This window comes from Elephantulus edwardii, unplaced genomic scaffold (genome assembly GCF_000299155.1).
Source record: "Elephantulus edwardii isolate Elephantulus edwardi_28Jun2011 unplaced genomic scaffold, EleEdw1.0 scaffold00077, whole genome shotgun sequence".
NCBI classification, from domain to species: Eukaryota; Metazoa; Chordata; class Mammalia; order Macroscelidea; family Macroscelididae; genus Elephantulus; species Elephantulus edwardii.
Window position 1 is genome coordinate 10,392,439 of NW_006399827.1, and position 20,661 is coordinate 10,413,099.

At 42.5% G+C, this 20,661-nt stretch overlaps 1 protein-coding gene and 1 pseudogene across 1 annotated transcript; both read right to left on the reverse strand.

Annotated features, from left to right (window-relative positions):
* Nucleotides 1-2,531: 2,531 nt before the first annotated feature.
* Nucleotides 2,532-19,972, reverse strand: UBE2Z (ubiquitin-conjugating enzyme E2Z). Its single transcript, XM_006889330.1, has 7 exons — nucleotides 19,536-19,972; nucleotides 17,257-17,329; nucleotides 14,994-15,181; nucleotides 12,596-12,707; nucleotides 10,137-10,249; nucleotides 7,585-7,675; nucleotides 2,532-4,600 (listed from the first exon to the last, which is right to left on the reverse strand). The coding sequence occupies exons 1-7, from the start codon at nucleotides 19,853-19,855 to the stop codon at nucleotides 4,430-4,432; spliced, it is 1,068 nt and encodes a 355-aa protein (XP_006889392.1). The 5' UTR covers nucleotides 19,856-19,972; the 3' UTR covers nucleotides 2,532-4,429.
* LOC102855503 lies at nucleotides 8,713-9,465 on the reverse strand (annotated as a pseudogene).
* Nucleotides 19,973-20,661: the final 689 nt, after the last annotated feature.

The following is a 20,661-nucleotide window of genomic DNA, read 5'->3' on the forward strand; positions in this document are numbered from 1 at the left end:
GACAGGTAGGCCCAGTCCAGAGCTGGGCCTAAAATGTAGGCTGTCCTTGGTCTAGTATCCTTATAGCCATGAAACATAAATGACAGCTTCTAATTCACACTCATTCCTTATAAAATGTTCATTACAAATCAGCATTTTGCCACTTCCTCTGTAGAATCTATATGGTTATGACACGTATGACGTGAAGTAGAAGTCAGTGTTAAATGATGGCTAGATTAGAGGAAAAACAATGGGATTTAAGGAGACTCTTAACAGTAACATTGAACTCTAATGGCTCAGTGGTAAGGAGTCATATTGCCAATTCAAAGACAAGTGGTTCAAATCCACCAGCCGCTCCAACACAGAAAGACGGGCATTCTCTTCTTGTGCGATTTGCTCTCTGAAAACCTGCTGGGGGTGTTGAGTCAGTTCCAACTCGAAAATACAGAGTAATCAACGTACTTTGTATTTTAATTTCTTACAAGCCTTCTTGCCTACACCAGATCCCTCTTGTTTTTACAGCTATATTAGCAAGGAAGCTCTGGTGTTGCTATGCATACATAATGTCTCTGAAGATGGTCAATCTCCCTTTAAAATTTAGTCTTGGAAAAGCCCAATGAAGGGTTGCTGAGTCAGAATCTACCTGACAGCGTGGAGTTGGTCTTGAGGTGTAACAATAAAATAGGTTTAACTTCACAAATGAGGAATTTAAGTAACAACTGCTACTGTGCATCTGAGAGCCGGACAATAAGGATGACAAAAGAATTGACTCTGAGCTGTGGTGGTGTAGAAGAGCACTGAACATCTGATGGACGGCCAAGAAAACAAATAATGTTTTGGAGAGGGTGTAGCCAGAGTGCTCTTTGGAGGTAAGAATGATGAGACTTCACATATTTTGGGCATGTTGCTAGGAGGGGGGGCTACTCCTTGGAGGGCGGCATGATGCTAGGAAGGGTGGAGGGTCTGCAAAGGAGAGGAAGACCCTCAGTCAAGTGAACTGATGTAACTGCCACAATGTGCTCTTGTATGTCAGGAATTGTGAGGATGGTACAGGATAGAACAGGGTTCAGATCTTTTGTTCATAGGGTCATTCTGAATTGTACTTGACTCACCGGCACCTAACAACAATCAGTTGCTACTTGGCTGCAGCAGCAGCAAGCAAGAACTGAAGTGTACTCAATCCAGAGCCATGCTTTCCCTCTTGTTTTGCATTGTGGGCTGGTTGGGACACTGGTCATTGTACAGATGGCCAGCCAGCAAGAAGAACTTCTTACAGGAAAATAAGAGGTGATGAACTAAGAAGCTAGTGTTTTAACATTTTGTGACCCACTGGACATAAATGCCCACCTAACATTTTTTGCTTCTGGCATAGTGGGGTCCTCATATCCCACTTTTAGGGCATACTATCATCTACTGGGAATCCATATAACTAAAGGGGGAAGAAAAGGGGGGCCTCACCCCACCAGCTGTACCACCCCTCAAGACCTAAATGCCTCATTAACTACCTCAAAATTATTACCTGAAAAGAATTTCATTCTAAACGCCCTCCCTTATTAAAAACACCTGGTTTCCAAAGACATCAAAGAATAATTTGGTCTTTAAAGGGTGGTTATATGCCACTAAGTCTACTCAATTCATGGTGACCGTATGAACAGCCCTGAACCTTGCCCTAGCCTGAGCCATCCTCACCATCTGACATACCTGACTCCAGTGCTATAGTCATTGTGTCAATCCATCCCGAGGCTTCTCTCTTCCACTTAACTTTCCAAGCTTGATTCTTTCTCCAGGGACTGGTCCCTCCTGGCAACATACCCGAAGTATGTGAGACAGACTTCCAAAATCCTTGTTTCTAATGGGCAACCTGGTTTCACCCTTTCCAGGACAGACCCATTTGTTCTCTTGGCAGTCTATGGTATGGCCAATACTCTTCTTCAGCACCACAACTCAGTCATTATTTGTCATCCTTATTGTCCAACTTGAAGCTACATAGCATCTTATCTTCAAACTGACATCACTGGTCTTTCAGCACTTTGGAGAGGTTGATAGCAGACTTTCCCACTGCAATACATCTCTTGATTTACTGGCTGCTGGTGTCCAGTGTTGAGTGGATGCAAAACAAAATAGAGGGTTAAGGTTCTTCAACTCTTCATGATATGAATACTAAACTGGTTAGGTACCAGAAAGCTTTAAAAAAATTTTTGACAACCTTTCCCTGGTAATCTAAGCCCATCTGTACATGTCCTTGTAGGGCCTGGGAGGTTTATTTCTCAAAACTTAGGAATCATTACCCTGAAAGTGACTGAGGTTAACTGGACCTTCTCATGTACACTGGAGCCCCAGTCTCAAAACCAAGAGATCCCTCCATTTTCAGCTGGTGGGAAGCTCCAGTCATTGATCCTACTCCCTTCCTAACTATGTAATCTAGGTTTTCCGCTTCCAGACAATCCATCACCCATTCACACTCCCTGATAGTTTCAGTCTCAAATGGGGTATGTTTGTTGAGAAATCCCATTGTTCCCTTACACAAACCCTCCCACACCCACAGGCGCTTCCTCCGTCTGCCAAAACAAACTTTATTGCACCAAAAAGAAAAAAAAAAACTTCATTTATGTACAGTCAGATATAAAGACATCTCTTTGACTCCTGTGCATATTTCTTCAACTCAAGATTAGGGCGTAAAAGTCAGGCCACAATGCCAGACATACTCTGCCCATGGCAGGGCCAAGGAGAGGATTGTCACTTGAAAGTGGGAACACTTAAATGGATGACAGACAACACTGGACCTACAGACCAAGGGCATTCTAAGCCCTGGACTGGCTCCAGGAATGGAAGAGGGAAAATGGAAGCAAAGCCCCTTTTTGGGTCTCTGTGTGAAGAGGCCCAATTTTAAGGTACCAAAACCAAGCTTCCACTGCCCAAGTCCATTCCCTGCCCAGTTTCTTGGCTTCCTGCCCTCCCAAGTAGGACATTCTCCTTTGAGCCCCCCACCCCAATTTCCCCCAGGGGAATCCCATGATCCACAAGGCAGACACCTTCATAGCAGCGGGCAGGGCAGGTACAAGTTATCCTCTCCATTACAGGTGGCTGGATACTTACTGACAGGCCCTGCGTCACATGGATCACCAATACCCCACTGGGAGCCATAACACAATAAGAATCTGGGAAGTACGGGAAAACACATCAAAAGGGGAAGAATAGATTCCCTTGATGCCCAGTATTATAGGACACCTAAAGCACATTTTTTCTGAGCCAACCAGCTAAAGGATCACTGCAGCTAAATACAGATAGAGAAGCGACACAGCCAGGCAAACACCCATCAGAGCCAGTGACAAAGAGCAGCTAGGAAAGGGGGAGGGAGGGAGGAGAGGAGGAAAAGGGGAGGAGTCTCCAGGGTCCCAGCCCAAATCCTCTTCTGCCATTGGCTACCCTTGTTCTCCACAAGTCCCTGGGGTTTGGAGTAAGGGGGGGGGACTAGAGGCTGGGGTGAAAACACACAAGGACAGCCAAAGAAAATACAATAGGGCTAGCATCAGTCTCCCCCCCATAACCCACCCCCAAGAGAAACCACCTCATTGTGACTAGAATTTATGAAAATTTGTAAGAGACTATTCTATGTAGTGGCTCTAATCCCATATACACAGCAGCTGCCTGTGTCGGGAACTTTTAAAATCAGTGATTATGGGAACAAATTGTATCTTCAGCTTCTTACAGTGCCTGTATAGGCTCCACCAAGATCTTACTTCAGTCCCAGTCACATTTACCTCCTGTCTTAAATCTAGAAAAGATAAGGGAATGGGCTCAGGGAAGAAAGGTGCTCAGGTGCTAGGTAAAGCTTACTGATCAGCAGCCTAGAGACCACCACTGTTCTTTCTCTTTGGTCTGTCTAGAACAGTGACTATAAATTAGGAAAAACAAAATTATGCTAGCCTGTGAAAAAATGATGGAGGAATGCAGGGGGAAGAAAAGGGCAGTGGGAAGCCCTGCTTCAAGACTGCAGATAGACAGACAGACAGACAACCACCCAAACGGCTTAAGTGTCACAGACAGCCCCCCACCCCAAGCTCCCTTCCAGATAGTCCCATAAATCATTTGGGTACATTCCCTCTTAGAATTGTAATTTCTGTCTTCCAACTAGCCCTCAGGAGCTGGCTGTGGAGAGGTGTATTGGTTGTTTTTGTTTGCCAGAGGCTCTTGCCCTATGTGCTCCTGTATAGGTAGCTTGGCCCCTGATATGGGATGAACATGGCACCAGATGCTTGGAGCCAAGAGGTCAGATGGGGAACAGCCTCCCCACTCCCACACCCTGGGATGTGAGCTCGCTTGATTCTTGCCATCTTGCAGGATGATGTCACACTTGGAGGGAGATACACAGTGCCTCTCCGTCCCTGGAGTGGGGGGAAGGGACTTTGCTGGGACTCTTGAGTGGGGGAAGGGAAGAAGGGAGCATGGTCTAAACCCTCAGGCTCCCATGCAGGTCTGTTTCTGTCCCAGACGAGCTGCTATCAGAGTCCATTTCGGCATTCTCATTATGGAGCCTCTCCAGCACTTTCTGACGAATCAGACCCAGACGCATCAGGAGGGACTGGTAGTCAAAGTGACCTCGCTTCTCTCCAAAAGGGTCCTGTGAAGAAAAGGAGACAGGAGAATGGAAGATTCATGTCTGGATGGCTCACCTAGAAAGCAGGTTGGGTCCATGTGAAAAAGCATGCTCACTTCTCAACTATAGGAACAGATATCTAGAAATCAGGAATTCTAACTTCCAGATAAGCCTGTATACTCTTTCTCCTCCCCACACTCCTGCCAATGTCTCTCCAGGGCCACTGAACATAATAAACCCTAGCCCTGTCGCCCTAGATAAAAGATTGCCAAATATTTTGTAGAAATGGGTAAACTATCCTGAAGTCTCAAAAAAATAAAGTTGGAGGTGAACAGTATTTTTTAAAAAATAGCAGTAGAAAATGCTGCCAGTTTACACAACTGTTTACTGTAACTGCTGTCAAGAAGTTTTATACCTGTAAAAAGGTGAATTGTTAAAAGCTGTGTAACAGATTCACAATGACCAAAAAAAGCAGCTGGTGAGGCTACATATGTACATGCAGAACACCTCATGGGATCTGGTTTCTTGTTGTGGAAGTTTAGAGTCTTGGTTTCACTGTACATGCCAGGCAACTAGCCTATTAATGTGTTCAGTGCTGCTGTTCTCCCTCCTAGTTCACTGTGCCTAGGATCTCACAAGCTTGCAAAGAGCATTCCAAGGCACAACAATTGGTCTGTTTTCACCAGAAGTAACAGAAGGTGTTAGGAATATGAGGAAGATATGGAATGTATGACTAATTGCCTCCATGAACAAATGTGTTCTTTGCCATAAGACCAGAAGAACTTATATTACAACTTAAAAAAAAATAATCATGAAGTATACAGCTTTTTAAAACATTATTTGAGGCAAAGTTATAAAGTAAATGAGTTTGGTGTTTTTCCTCTTGTTGAGTACCACTGAATTGGATCTGACTGGCACAGGAGGAGACTGCCCTTTCCATCTCCAGTGGAGCATCTGGTGGATTCGAACCACACGCCTTTGGGATTGCACTAGGCTACCAGAGCTCAAATAAATTAGTTTTTAATTCAACTATTCATACACATTTTGTTTTGTAACATTAATAACAATACCTACAATATAATCATACTTTTACCACTTCCTCCACTTAATTCTCCTTTTCATTATATTTCTAGCCCACTCCTTTTCCTGAATTCCTGGCTTTATCCTTGGGAAAATGCTGCTTTTCTCCTTACTTGTAATTACTGAATATTTTGATCAAAGATTCCACCAAAGCATTCTGATCAAAAGGGGAGAAATACAGAACAGAATTTTTAAATCTCATGGACTCAAGGCTTTCTGGAACTATGAAGAATTGAGGAGTCTCCAAAAATTAATGCCCTGAGACAATTTTTAAGTTGTAAATAACAAATAACCCTGTGCTTCACTGCAATCAAGTCTGTTATGACAGACCTGACTCTCTAAGACAGAGTAGAACTGCCCCATATGGCTCCTGAAGCTTGGTATCTTTATAGGAGAAAGACATCATCATCTTTTTTTTGTGGCGTGGCTGGTGGGTTAAAACCACCACCATTTTGGTTAGCGGTTAAAATGGTTAACCCATAGTACCACTAGGGCTGTTTATATTCCAAAAGTGATCTGCTTTGACATTCTACTCTATGGAATACTATCTATATGGGATCAAATTGACAACAGCCACTTGAAAGATTAAACAGGAACCTTAAAAGACAGTGAGTTTATATTATTAAGGGGAAAACAACTCAGAAAAGGAAGAACACAACAGTTTTGAAAGTCAAAGAGTAATCTATGTCACTCAAATGTACATGTAGAAACTCTTAAATTGTATTTTGTCTTTGCTTATCTGAGCAACAACAAAGTAAATAAAATGTAAAGGCAAAAAACCTTTGCAAAAGGGAATACAGCAACAAATTTATGTGATCAGGGTCCAAACAAAAATTCCTATCAATGATTTTCCTTCACTCACATATACTCCTTTTCATAATTCTGACGACACACTACCTAATGAGGGTACCAATGGATGCTAGTAGGTAATCAAACACAGCTCTCCGTTTTTAACTTATGAGGGTCAAATTTCCCAAAGGTTGAATTCCACACATAACCTGAAGCTAACAATTTGCCAAATCTTCCTCTTTCATCCTTGGCTCCACTTTCCACCCACTCTCCTCCTCCTGAAATGCTGTCCTTTCACTTTTCCTCATCAGGAGTTACTATTACTCTACAGACTGGGTACTGACGGTACCGCTGCATACCTGCAACAAGAACTTTTCTAGAGAACAAACTAGGATATGGATCATCATCCATAATACCCTCACTAAGGATCATAATAAAAGTTCACCCAGAGCTTGCTTTGACTTTTAAATTTCAAGAATAGAGAAGCTACCATTTGAGCAACATCTGAGTAATCTCCTATTGATATCTGTGGTGGGTGGGAGGAGAATCAAGAAACTGAGAGATTATTTAAGTCACCCCTGTTTCTAAGGAAAATCACCAGTAAATGACCCAAAAAAATAATTTTTAAAGGCCTGATACTCTCTTACCAAGTCTACAAAGGTTTAGCTACATTTTAGCAGTAAGAATCTCTTCTTTAAATCAAGCCCCAAATTCCATTTGCTTACTGGAATTGGAAACATTTCCCCAGGACAAATAGAAAATGCACAAGGGATTACCATGTTTGAGAAAGGAATCTTCCCCATATATGATGCTATACATTTACCCATTGTTTCCCTATGCTTTCTTTCTCTGCAACACTCCCCTGGGCTAAAATTGGAAAAGAGATTTCATCATTCCAATGGATGACTCTGAACATTCTTGGCTTGAAAATACTATTATTGACCAGAAAGTACTTAGAATATAGGACTCATTCAAGCCCCTATTTTATGCCAAGAAATTCCTCTCTGTGCCACAGTTCCTCAAATGACACATGTTCCTTTTGGTGCTAAGTCTTTAAGAGATCTGGATGTCAATCTTCTGGAGGGATTTGACTCAGTCTGCTGTAGGATCTCTGGAGTTAGCAGCAGGGGCTGCATTACCTGCATAGTCTGTCCTTGAAGGTGCAAGCGATCTTTGCAGGCTACCTCATAGAAGTCATAATATTCCAAAAAGGACTTCTCCATCACTCCCCTGAAAAACAATAGAAAAGAGAAAGACAACCATTTACCACCTAACTTCAAGCAACCAGACTTAGCCAGCATAGAACTACTTTCCCACAATGACCTTTACAGGGGGAAAAACAATAACCATACTCACAAATTATTTTTCTTACAACTTAGGGATTATGAAACAAGGGTCTGTAATCCTCTTCAGATGAATTCCAACTTCAAATCTTGACTTGCTCAATCCTACTTATTTTTAAGAGGCCATTCCTAACCCCAAACCTTGCATGAAGTTCTTGTCTGAAGTTTAACTGGTTTTGTTCATGTAGTTTTTGGAGTTTGGGGTTTTTTTTTGGTTTGTTTTTTTAAAAGTTCTTTTGTATTTATTTATTATTTCCCCTCTTTTCCTTGTTGTGTACCGTCAGATTGGATCCAAGTGGCACAGAAGGAGAGTGCCCCTCTTTCTCCAGCAGAGCATCTGATAGATTTGATCCGTGAACTTTCAGGATTGTAGTGCAGCTTCTTTGCCACTAGGCCACCAGAGCTCCCTATGTTCATGTAGTTTGGTTTGTTGGTTTTTTCCCAATCTCAAGGTGCCTCTAGAGCCGAAGCAGCAGCAAGAGGTTCATTTATTTGTTATTGACTCACAGTTATGGTACCAACAATGGAGTTTATTAAAAAAGGAAGTTGGAAAGTGGGGGAAGCAAAGGATATCACCCAATGCAAATCCAAGTTTCAGGCCAAGTTCCAAGACACAATTCCTCATTTAGTCCAGGCTCCAGTTTCAGTTCAGCAAGCAGCTTTTCCTTCCAACATCAAAGGCAAGAACAACAAAATCCCTTAATTGTGGCCTTTATCTCAAGGCTCCTCTGGTTACACCTTGCCACAGTTTCTCAACAGCAATGCCACAGTCTGTTCACCACCACCAGAGTCTTGCTCTCACCACGGTCTTGCTCCAGGCTCCCTCAAGTCTTGCAGTCACAAGTCTTGCTGCCTAGTGTGGTAAGCACCCTTTCTCTTATCTTAGTCCTACAGCTGTTGATTTACAAGACCGTGTGTTTGCAGTTAAGGTATCTGGAAACCAGAAAAGGCTAACTGAAATGGCTGCTGTGGAAAACAGGTGCGGAGTGAGCGTTCTGTGTAATGAAAAGATGGCCCTTCAAAGACCGCTGTTGGCAGAACTTCCTTCAGAAACTGGTTAAACTTGCTAAATATCAATAAGCCATTGGGATCTGACATCTGGGAAAAAACATATCACAACTTGTCCAGCATCTTCCCACCACACATGGTCGCTAACATGGCTTTCACAGAGAAGACCGTCAGCTTGCCTTGGCCCTCGCTGTCATACGCAGCAATCATGAAGTTGGGGAGAAGGCTGATTGACTGCTCCACGCTGATCTGGTGAGTAGAAGGAAGACATTTGTTCAGCTGGTAGTATATGGATGAGATGATGGTTTCGACGTGGAACACAATGATCTCAGTATTATGGTCCAGTGCACAAGGCCATTTATCTCAGAAGGCTTCTATCATGTTCCAGATATCAGCAAGATGAAGGTTACATCATTTTTGCACAAATCATCGTTTGCAAGCTTTTCTTTTTTTTTTTTTAAATAGCATTCAGTTTATTACAAATATTTAGTATTGGCTTCCCATATTCCCCCTCCTTTGTTTTTATCGTAATTATGTTATTATCTAGATGAGGCGAGCTGTTCTACAGGTTGATAGTCATATGACATCAAAATTGTGAGCATGCATTTCTATGAACAGCTGGCTCTTCCCTGCCATGGTCTTCCACTTGTTGCCACTTTCCTCAATCATCTTCCTGGCCAGAGATGGAGGTCTCCAGCGGCCACAGCCCCCACGGTGGCGACCACTCAGGCCCCAGAGCAGTTCTGAGGTGCCCAGCGCGCTGCTTCCAGCTCACACTGCTTTCCCACCCAGCACGCACAGCGAGCCCACCCTGGTGCGAGGGCGCCTGTTCATGTAGTTTAACACTAAGAATCTTATGAAGGTGCTCTCACTTCATCTGGCTGAAAACCATTTAGGTGTATTTTAATATGGGGCTTCCTGAGTATATGAAATTTATTCTTCCCATCGGTTTGGAGGTCTCCAAGGCAGAGATGCTCTCTCAACTTACACTTTCTCTTTAAGCACATGAACTACATCTTTCCCTATCTCCCTCTGGCACTGAATACTGAACTTTGCACCAAAGGCCCTTACAGGTGCCACTTATTGCCATCAAGTTGATTCAGATTTATAACCCCATAGAACAAAGTAGAACTGCTTAATTCAGTTTCTAAGAGTAATGTTTAAGGAAGGAGACTGACACATCTTCCTCCTGCCAAGCAACTAGTTGGTTCAAACCTCTAACCTTTAAGTATGTAAGCAGTGGAGTACTCAACTACCATGTCACCAGAGCACCTTCTTCAAGAAGCAAATGAGTTAAATCTTCAAAAGGAAAATCACAGGGGGCCATCTTTGATACATACCTTAGGGGTTCAGGGCAGGGACATTTTCCTTCCATCATGTCACAGACCGCCACTCTGATGGTCTCGTGCCGGATACATTCATTGTAATTTTTGCTGTCTCCTGGATGTCTCTCCTATGTGACAAACACCACAGTAACAAAGTGTAAAATTTAGGTAAAACAAAAAAGCTAATGGAAAGAGATTTCCAGACTGGTACAAAGTATATCCCAGGAGCCAAACAAATGGGCCAAGAATACTTTCCCAGTGTATGGCAGATTCATGTAGTGCAACACCTCTATTTTTGAGACAATTTGCCTCCCTTACACTAACCAACTTGTATCCTCACTTACAGGTCATGTGACCTATAATCAGAAAATTAGATTTGTCAAATTTTCCCTAAATGAAAGGCCTGTGAGCAAAGGATTAAAGGGAAAACAACCAGTATAACTGGATCTCAAACTTCAAGATGATGGACAAAAGGATATGAATGATGTTAGGAGACTCAATCTGGAGAAAGTTTAAACAAGAAGTAAAGGATGCTTAACTGATTAGCTCTTTTACATATCTGAAGGGTCCCACATTATTGAACTAGATGGACTAGGAAGAAAAGCCTGGTGATTTACAGCTGAAAACCAGTCAATGAAAATAGCATGGATCACAAGAATCTGATCTGCAACTTATCATGTGGGTGGCACCATTGTTGTTGTGTACTGTGAAGTCAGAACCAACTCACAGCTGACCCTCCAATAGGTTTTCAGGGGGAGTAAATCATCACAGGAGATTGCTCAACCTTCTCCCGCAGAGCAGCTGCTGGATTTGAACCATGTGCCTTAGGTATTACAGTGCAGTTTCTTACCACTGGCCCACCAGCACTTTCTAATATGATCTCTATCATGTAGGTAGTGTATGGCCAGGTATTGTTTTGTTCCACCAGGTATGGGGTTCCATGAAGATGAGTTCACAGCAGATAACAAGTTTGATAGAAACATATAATAACAAGAAAGAAATCTGTATCTTTTAATCTCCTACCATGGTTTCTAAATGGTATCACATGAATACAATATGATTATTTTAAACTTGAGAGTCAACATCTGTTAAATAACACATAAAGTATTAGCCTGAGGTGTTCTCAGCTTTAGTGTTAAATTGCACTATATTCCTTTTGATGGCATCTTTGTGAAACGGAATTTTTAAATACTGCTGTGATAAAGCAAACTGTATGAAAATCTGCACGGAAAAGGATTGGGTTGTGAGATCCAATTATTGTTAAGATTTTATAAACTGCAGTACTCAACAGGGACACATATCCTGTTAAAAGTAATTGTGATTATTTAAGAAAAAATAAGTTGTTTGAACCTATTTAATAAATTGAACAGTTAGGTCTATCTTTTAGCCTGGGGAAGTGTTAAAAAACCTACAGAGACATTAGGAGTGGTGTGTGAACTACAAACTTTTGGGAATATTAAGACTCCAAATCTTCAAGTCATCTCTCCTAAATTGCCAAACAAGACAGAAAAAAATAAGGTCCTTGCTTAGCCAATATTCCATTTCCACCACTACTTACTCCTGAAATTAAATATGCTTTTTGTGTGAAAGGACTAGTTAAGGGAGTAATTTATGTGGATTTTTTAAAAAGTATTCTTTGTTCAAAGTCTATAGAATAATAATGTTGGTATTACTTTTGTAGTTTCACAGTACATTACAGTGTTAATTCACCTACTTTGAATTATTATTTTTTGGGACTATACTTGCCTCTGTATGTGCAAGAGTAATTCAGGTTTATGAGGTTCCCTGGAATACAGGAAGAGCTAAGGTTTTAGAATCACAGCCCTCAGCATAAATCCTAGATCCTATTCTCACCTATCAAAATTAACTTCTCTGATCTTCCATTTTCTCACATGCCAAAATTTTCTCAGAGGCAGTGCAAAGATTAAAATGACAAATTACATATGAAATACTTGGCAGTGTCTGACATAAGACACGCCATTGAAAAGTTTTCATTTCCTCTTTCTCTTCATCAGGACTAACTAAAATATTTTTGACCTAGCTAATGCTAAGGTCCTTTTGGTTCTGCAAGTGATGAAATCTCAAAACCTCAGAAGAATGGCTGGCTCCATTGTAGTCATTAGGGAGTAACTTCTGGATACTGGAGAATGAAGACATACAAAGAACTCACTGGTTGCAAAATTCTCAAAGCAGTCTTAGAACTAATTTCTAGACAATTCCAATGACTACATCATAGATTAATCCAAACCAAATGGAAATAACTCAGAAGTAAAAAAAACCAAAAAACTCATATTAACAAACATGCACATTAGTTCCTTTCAATCCAGGAGATTACCAACAATCTCACGCACCTAACCAATTCCCACCTGGCTCCATCCCTACTCCACAAAAAACCAGAACTACCTCAAGCAGATGCATCAGGTCTCTTAAGATCTAATACTCAATGTCCCACTGCTGGGGCCACCTGGCCTTACCTGTTCGAAGCCAGGCTCATTGTGATAGGGGTTCTCAGTCATCAGGGACTGGATGGAGATGAGCACAGAAGAGATGCTCTGGGCTGGGCTCCAGGCAGGGCCTGTCCACGTACTGTAAAACACATCACAGGGAATTGAAGAGAAACACATGAAAGGCTGCTTCAGAAAAACCAGTGAACAAGTCCTTTAGAGTCTAGCAGCACCAGCATTAAGTTACTCCAAGTTTCACTTTCACTACTAATACCCTGGAATTTCCCAGCCTCCGACTCACTCACATTGACCAGAAATTAGTCAACTGCCTAATTCTCCTACCAAGACACAGGACAAAGGAAGAGAGATAAGAAACAGCGATAACTCTGAAAGTTTTTTCTAGAGGGTGAAAAACCAATCCCTAAAACAAAACAAAACAAAAAAACAGCTGCTAGGGAAGATGACTATAATCAAAATGCAAGAAATAAGGTTAAGAAAACAGCTCCTAAGTCAGTCTCAACTTTAACCTCTGTGGACCTCAAAGAGTTTATATTGATGCATGGTCACAGAGCTAGGGAGATGAGAAAGGAGTACAGAACATACAAATGGCTCAAGTTGTATGGTTAGAGGCAATATGGTAGATCTCTGATGATCAAAAATCCAGTTCTAATGCAGAACCTCAAGGAGTGTGAAATTCTCTGATGACTAGAGAGCCCTGTTAAGGAAATAAGGCACGCTTCCAGATTGAGGAGGGAGTTAAAGTAATAAATGCAAAACATTTTAAATATGCAAGAAAAAATACCAAAATGACTCTTCTCACATAAATCTGATCACGTATAATCCCAGGGGGGTGGGAGCTAGTTTTAATATTATTTATTTTCAGCTCAATAATCAGGAGCTGATTATTGAACTAGAAGTTGAACACAACCTGCACCGGGGGCTTGTTCAAGATAAGCAACTACTTCCTTTTACTGCTGTCCTAGAGAAAAGCACAACTAAGTGATGCACAATAACTAGTCCTTGCTCTTAAGGTGCCCCTCAATGTGCTCTCTTTTCAACTTTGTTCCCATAGAAATGCTAGACTTTACTCTCCACATATTCAGGGATTTCAGTTAATAGGGTAAATTCACATTAAATGTCTTCGTTATTAATTTAGCATAATATCCCCCGCCCCAAGTACGGAAAGAAGGAGAGAGGCCGATAAAACCAATAATCAGCTAAGAACACATAGGGATTTTCAACTTCGTGATCATCCATGGAGATATTTCAATTTCAGAGTAGTTTCTTCTTTTCCACCTAGCATTCTCTAGCCATCTTTATCCTATCATCTACTTCCTCATGTTCCCACTGTAAGCTGGTACCTCCTCAAAAATATCTATCAGCTTAACAAGGAAGAATTTACTTTAGAAGCACTTTTATTAATATTGTACAGAAGTAATGACTGTCCTCTCTTACCTCTGTGGATTACATATTCCATTATCAATTATATATACTGCTATCCTACCAGTAGACAATTATATGCCCTAATGAGGTAAAGGATTTCTTTAACACATCTTTCTTTCAGGCTTTCTTGAATGCTACAATCAGAAAACATATCCCTGAATCTGAGAAAGTTCTGAAAAAGTGAGCCATTTCCAGTTTGTTTCAGCTGTTTTTCCCCACACAAACCCAGAAATTGGAAGAGAGGATGCAATATCAACATGGATAACTTTGTCAGCATCAACCTTCACTTGTTTTCAAGACCAAGAAAATTCAAGCATAATAAAAAAGACCAACTCATAATACACTAGAAGACATTTCCACTCTGAACTCTTAAACACTAAATTAAAGAGGGAATGGATAGAAAGTTGAAGGTAAAAATCACTGCAGCACCAAGAAAGACGACACACACAAAATAGTTTTCATATATGTGATCAAACATTTTTCATTCTCAATTATTAAAATACAACTATCACCTACAACAACACTTCTAGGAACTCACAGTAACGCAAAAAGGCAACATCCAGTCTTGAATGGCACAAATCTGCAGCCTTTCTCAGCCTTACAGAATGAAGCCCTAATTCTCTAATGAAATAATTTTCAAACTAAAACATCAGACTCACCTAGGTTTGTTAAAAACACATATTCCTGATCTCTACACCCAGGTTCAGAGTCCAAAAACTTAGACTGAGGCCCCAGAATATGAATCCTTGTATTAGCTGCTTTAAAAACTACTTCCTAAGGCATTCATTAAGAGCAATGAATTAACTTCTCTCTTGAATCTAGAATGACACAATCTGTGTACCATCCCAGGGAGAACTGAGAAAACAATAACTCTGACCATCTTCTGTGTTCTGTGGGTTCAAATGAGGACTCCTAAGTTGATAAAGGCTGACCTAGAATAATTATTTGCTAATATCAACTTGGCCACTTAGAAGTCTCCTCTTACCCTAGAATACTCAAGCAGACTTTCCCATTGCGGTAGAAGTTGGGGTTAAACCTCACTGTGTTATTGCCCGTTGTCATCAGTTTGACCCGAGGCGGGTGGATGGGATAGTCGGGCGGACACCGAAACACGAACAGGAAGAAACCCCCTTCATAAGGAGTGTCAAATGGGCCTGTGATCAATGCATGAATCTGCAAAATAAAACCCCATCTCAAAATTGTGAGGTGATGTCCCACCCCAACCCCTCCTGGCTTCAACCTGCTACCCAAATCAGAAGCAGGGCCCTCAATCTGTTCTAATAGCTTTTCTAATATCCACATCTCACATCTTCACTATACAAAATGAACATTCTTATTCTCATATAGACTAAAAAGCATGTTTGAAATTTTAATAAATTCTGTTTTAGTGAAGTGTCATTTTACCCAAAGATTCTAAAGTCAAGTGTCTAAGGTTAAAATAGAATCTTGACAAAATGATCTTTGAATATTCCTTTGAAAACTCTCTAAAAGCAGTTATGTGAACTCCCTCATTCAGGGTTATATATAACAAATGGGTAGAACAGCAATGTGCAATCCTAGCATTTTTAATTTCAAGAAATCCCTATTTTTACTAAATTTGTTTGAATGTGCCTAGGTTAGTCTTGAGTAGGATAAAATTCCACTCGAGATTTATATGGAATGTAGGGGAGGTAAGATGAATGTAAAAAGAAAAGGACTGGAGGTTATAGCTCCAGTAACAGTGTAGAGGTGAGGTTGTGAGGGGTGTCTAGATAGCTTGTCGTCAGCTTCCACCCTAGAGGGTCAAACCTACTATGGAGGAAAGTCCAAGGGTTGGGCTCAAGCAGCATGCAGCTAATGTCAAAAACACAAAGAAAAAAAATAGGGAAAACTGGGACTCTACTCAAAGCCATTAGACATCCCCTAAAATTACCCTTAAACACTGTTGGTTTTTTAAAAAGTCAGTCCTTAAAACACTGAATTCTCTATTTAAGATTTCTCTTCCTAAAGGAAGGAATATATACACAGAATCAGTTCCTTTCTTCTTTTCCAAAGGCACGTAAGTCTGCTCAGAAGGTGAACAGCAAGAAGAAAAACACACCTTCCTGGTGATACTACATTACATCTTAGTTCTAAAACATTTGGAGTAACAAGCTTAGCTAGTCTCAACCTAGTATCAGTTATGGGATTCTAAGGACTGTCATATTAACACTGGTTCTTAATTGAGGACAAAATGTTCCAGTAAAAACATTTCCAACTTTATAAAAGGAAAAACAAAATCAATTTAAAGGGAAACTACTCAAAACTACTAAGACATAACAACAATAAAAATCTGAGTGCTTACTGTAAGAAATGTGAAACCATAAGGAGTTTTCTTTTAAACAAAAGATCTAAGAAATCTGATTTCTTATGGAAACAATATAAAAGTAAAAAAAAGAAATCTGATTTCTTCCCAACATTTTAAAGTGCAAATTCAATTCCGAGGGTAGAGTACTCAATGACAAAGAAGCTGAAGAATCTACACCACAGGAATTGGACATCATGTACTAAGCTTTGTCGGTGTTTTTGTATTAGAAGAGAGAAATGGTCTTTGCGGGAACCAACTCACTCACAGCTGACCTTCCAGCGGGTTTTCAGAGGATGTTAATCAATCGCTAGGGAGGAGACTGCCTATCATTCTCCCAAGAGCAAATGGTGGACTTGAACCACCTGCCATTAGGTTGGCAGTGCAACTCCTTACCCACTGGGTCACCAGAACTCTCTTGTGGCAGCAAATACAAAATACACAAAAGCAATCAGTACTGACAGGCGTTTAAACAAGGTCTTTTAACAGCAAAAATGTTCAGTAAAGCTTGGCCTCATCCCCAACCTTTCTTGCATCTGATTTAGAGCACCATACATAGAGTGGCACGCTGGGGGAGTGAGGAAAGAGCTGAATAATCAGTGGATTCAGTGACTATATAGTTTATCATCCAAAATGGAGCTCTCTGGTAAGGGAAAAATTGTCCTATTACTAATTAGGCTAAAAGAACGGGCATAAACTGGGATTTTCCAAGCCAATCAGTGCCTACGAGCACCCTAATTACAGACACCTAGGGTCTTGTTCAAGCCTCTGCTCCTCACTGTGACCTTTGGCTCAAATGGTTATCCTCAAATGGTTTTGATTTGTCTATATAATCAGAGAAGTAAGTTGAATATTTTCTTTCAGAGTCTTCCAAGTTTATCGGCCCAATTTCCCAATAACTCCCAACCCCCACCAAGTTACATACCTTTGTCATGTCAACAGTATCGGGGACAACGAACATTCCTGGAGGAGGCTCCTTATAAATGGACATGATATCCCTGTATAACACCAAAGAGGAGGTGGGGGAGGGAATGAGGTGGGGGAAACAAAAGGGGAATCCCTTGAGCTGGACAGTTGTTATCACCTCAATGAGGCCAGGGTTCGAGAAACTGGTGCTTGGTACCACAATGTTTGCACTCTCTTCTTGGCTGAGAAAACTCAGCTGAGTACTTGTCAGGCAGACAGAGCACAAATTATTATCAAAGGGTCATTGTTTCCTCAGAGAGAGAGTTGAGAGTTTGGGGGGGGGAGGGAGGAATCAGAGATCCCAATGGCATCAGATGTCACCCTGGAAAAGTCACATCCCATTTACTCTCATTTCCTCCCACATGGTAATTCAGTCACTCCCCACCTCCGAGATTCCCAGGTATTACCAGGAATGCTAAACGATGACTTTTTAGTAACTAGAAAGACATAACATCAAAAAACAACAAAACAAACCCAAACTAAATTCCATAGCCACACTGAACCCTTGTCAGGAAGGGAATTAGATGAAGCAATACTCTCTTATCCAGGGGACTCTCAGGGTAGCAGTCTCTTAAAGTTGGGGGAAAGGGTCCTTCTAGAACTGATGGGAACCTCACATCCATATGATGACCACTAGAGAAGACTTACTACATGTTTAGGCACCCTAGTGAAAGTTGACTTATTAATGCAGCTAAGTGGTCTGTGGTTGGAGAAAGATGGTATAGTCAGTGTCTAGAAAGATTGAGTCTTGGAAACAACAGAACAGTTCTACACTGTCCCATTAGGTTGCCATGAGTACAAATTGATTCCACAACAGTAGATTTGGCTTTTGACGTTTGATCCATGTTCAAGAAGTACAAGGCAAATTTAGTTCTGTGGTTTCATAAAGATGCTATGAGCTGGATCCTACTGGATGACAATAGTATGTCTCTCATAAACTGGAACGGAGCAGGTAAGAGCAGGAGCATAAAAAAAAGCATATTCTAACTGTGCAAAAGACTAGGCACTTGAATGTATTGCTAGGGACATAAAAATAAAAATACAAACAGGTAACAGAGCAGAGGAAGGAAATACTGGCTAAACTCAAAAGTGTATCAGGATTGGGAGAATGAAAAGACGGAAGTTTAGGAGCTAGAAAGAAGTGTTGAGTTTCTTAATTTAGAGGTTGCAATAGGTGTCCTGTGTCAGGCACTACGCCAGGTACTTTACAAACATTGTTTAATTTCTACCGCAACTTTGAAATGGAGATTGGGAGATATCTGAAAGGATTTGGAATTGAGTGAGAAGATGCGACTATCTAGATAAGGATTCTTGTGAATGGGACATGGGCAGAGAAGAGCGTGCTTTCAATATTAAAAACAGCTTTTAAAAAGTATCCCTTTTGCCATGCGACAGGTATGCTAAGCACCATTAAATTATGTGATCTAAAAATCAGTCATCCCAGGAATAAGCACAGAAAGAACCTGCGCCTTTTTTCCTGTATTTGAATTAGGTACATCTGCTTCAGGGGGGGAAAAAAACCACCAACAAACAAAACCAAAAACTAAAACCAACTAAATGATCCAAAGAGGAGAGGAAATACGGAAAGATGATGTTGAGTGGGGTATTACATGTCAAGTGTGGGGAGTAAGTTCCTGGAAGAGGTAATTAGAGAGGCAGGGTTGGGGTACTGAAAAGGGGGTTCAAGAGATGATTACAGGTATAGGAGGTCTGGCATGGGGAGGGGCTATGGAAAATCAATACCAGTACATGGTCTGAGGTCGTGCAAAACAATCTCCGTATGTTACTAACGGGTTTGGGAGGGGACGAGGGGAGACCGATGGGTGGGGCCTCCAGGCCGCATCTAGCTACGCTGCGGTGGGGAAGAGGGGAGAGGGGCGGCGCGGAGGGCGGGATGGGGTGTTACTGAAGCGCGAAAGGGTCGGGTTTCGGGCTGGAGTCCTGCAGGGGGGTGTAAGGAAGGGTGTGCAGAATGGAAACGGAGAGCTTACAGGAGGCTGCTCAGGGGTGGGGTCGAATTTAGGTGTGGGAGGGGTGTCTGGCTGTCTGTGAGGTCCGGGGCTAGGCAGGAGATGTTCGTGTATCTTGGATCTTGGCATTCCTGTCCGCAAGTTGGGGAGTCGCGAGGAAATCTCGAGGAAGTGGGAAAGAGGGAAGAGTTGTAGTGGGAAAGAAAGGGGGGGCGGGGAAGGTCGAGCCCCTGAACTCAGGGCTGAGGGAGGAAAAACCCCGGCTCACCGCTTGATCCGGAGTAGACACTGTGGCGCGGTTCGCTCGCCGTCCCAATCGGAGCTGAGCGTGGGGTCCCAATGGCTAAGCAGCGCGGCCCCGTGTGCAGCGGCCGAGGGCGGGAGCCCAGGCAGCGGAGCCAGGCCGCTTCCCGGTCCCCCGGCCCCGCCCGCTGCTGCCGCCGCCCACACATCCGACAGGAAAGGTGGCCCGAACCCGCCGCTGCTACTGCTAACGCCAACGACACCAGCCACTCCGCTTGCTCCGGGGCCCGACGCCCCGGCACCCGCCGTGGCCGTCGCTGCCTCCTCAGTCGGACTCTCCGCCATCGCTGCTTCGCTTCCGGGACTGCACGGCAGCACGTCCGCCGACCAGAGCGGCCGCTGCTCCCTTTCTCTCCCGCACCACCGAGAGCCAGGCCAGAGTGTCCCCACCCTCTGTTTCCACCGCCCGGGCAGCACTGGAGGCGCAGGCTCCGCCCACCCCCACCCCAACCAGAGAGAAGCTCACAGCAAGAGCGTCCACCCACGGTCCTCCAGGGCGGGAGGCAGGAGGAACTAGCGTGCGATGTGTGAGTCCTGGGCCCGAGTTGGTCCCGCGCGCTGCGGAATAGGTTCTGAGGGATATTATGACTTGCTGGTACAGTTGAAAACCCAATTCTATGGAATGGTTTATTTTCAAGTGTTGAAAGGGGAAAGGGAGGAACACCTATATCGTCCTTAAAGAGACTGTCCCTCAAATGTGGATTGGGGTCCCAGTTTCCTTTCAGGGAGTCTAAGGGTGGATGGGATGATTCACTTAGGTGAAGCCTTTCCTGCCCGAAAGACTTCTTGAATTTATCCCTACTTCTTACCCCTTTACCCATAGCAAGTTGCAGTGCCCGCAGCTTGCAACAGGAAGAACGGAATCTAAATGAAAAACCACTTCATTTTAAAGTTTCTTCATTACACACTGGGGCGGGGGCGGGTCTACGAACGATCCCTTTGCAGTGGGGATAAGGAAACACCCAGGAATGGTGAATTTGACAGCACTGGGAAGGAAAGCCAGGCCTCCTGACTTGTAGTAGACTTTCTTCTTACTCTTGGAATATGCTTAAAACGAGAAGCTGTGAGTGTCAATGTGGGGAGAATTCCTG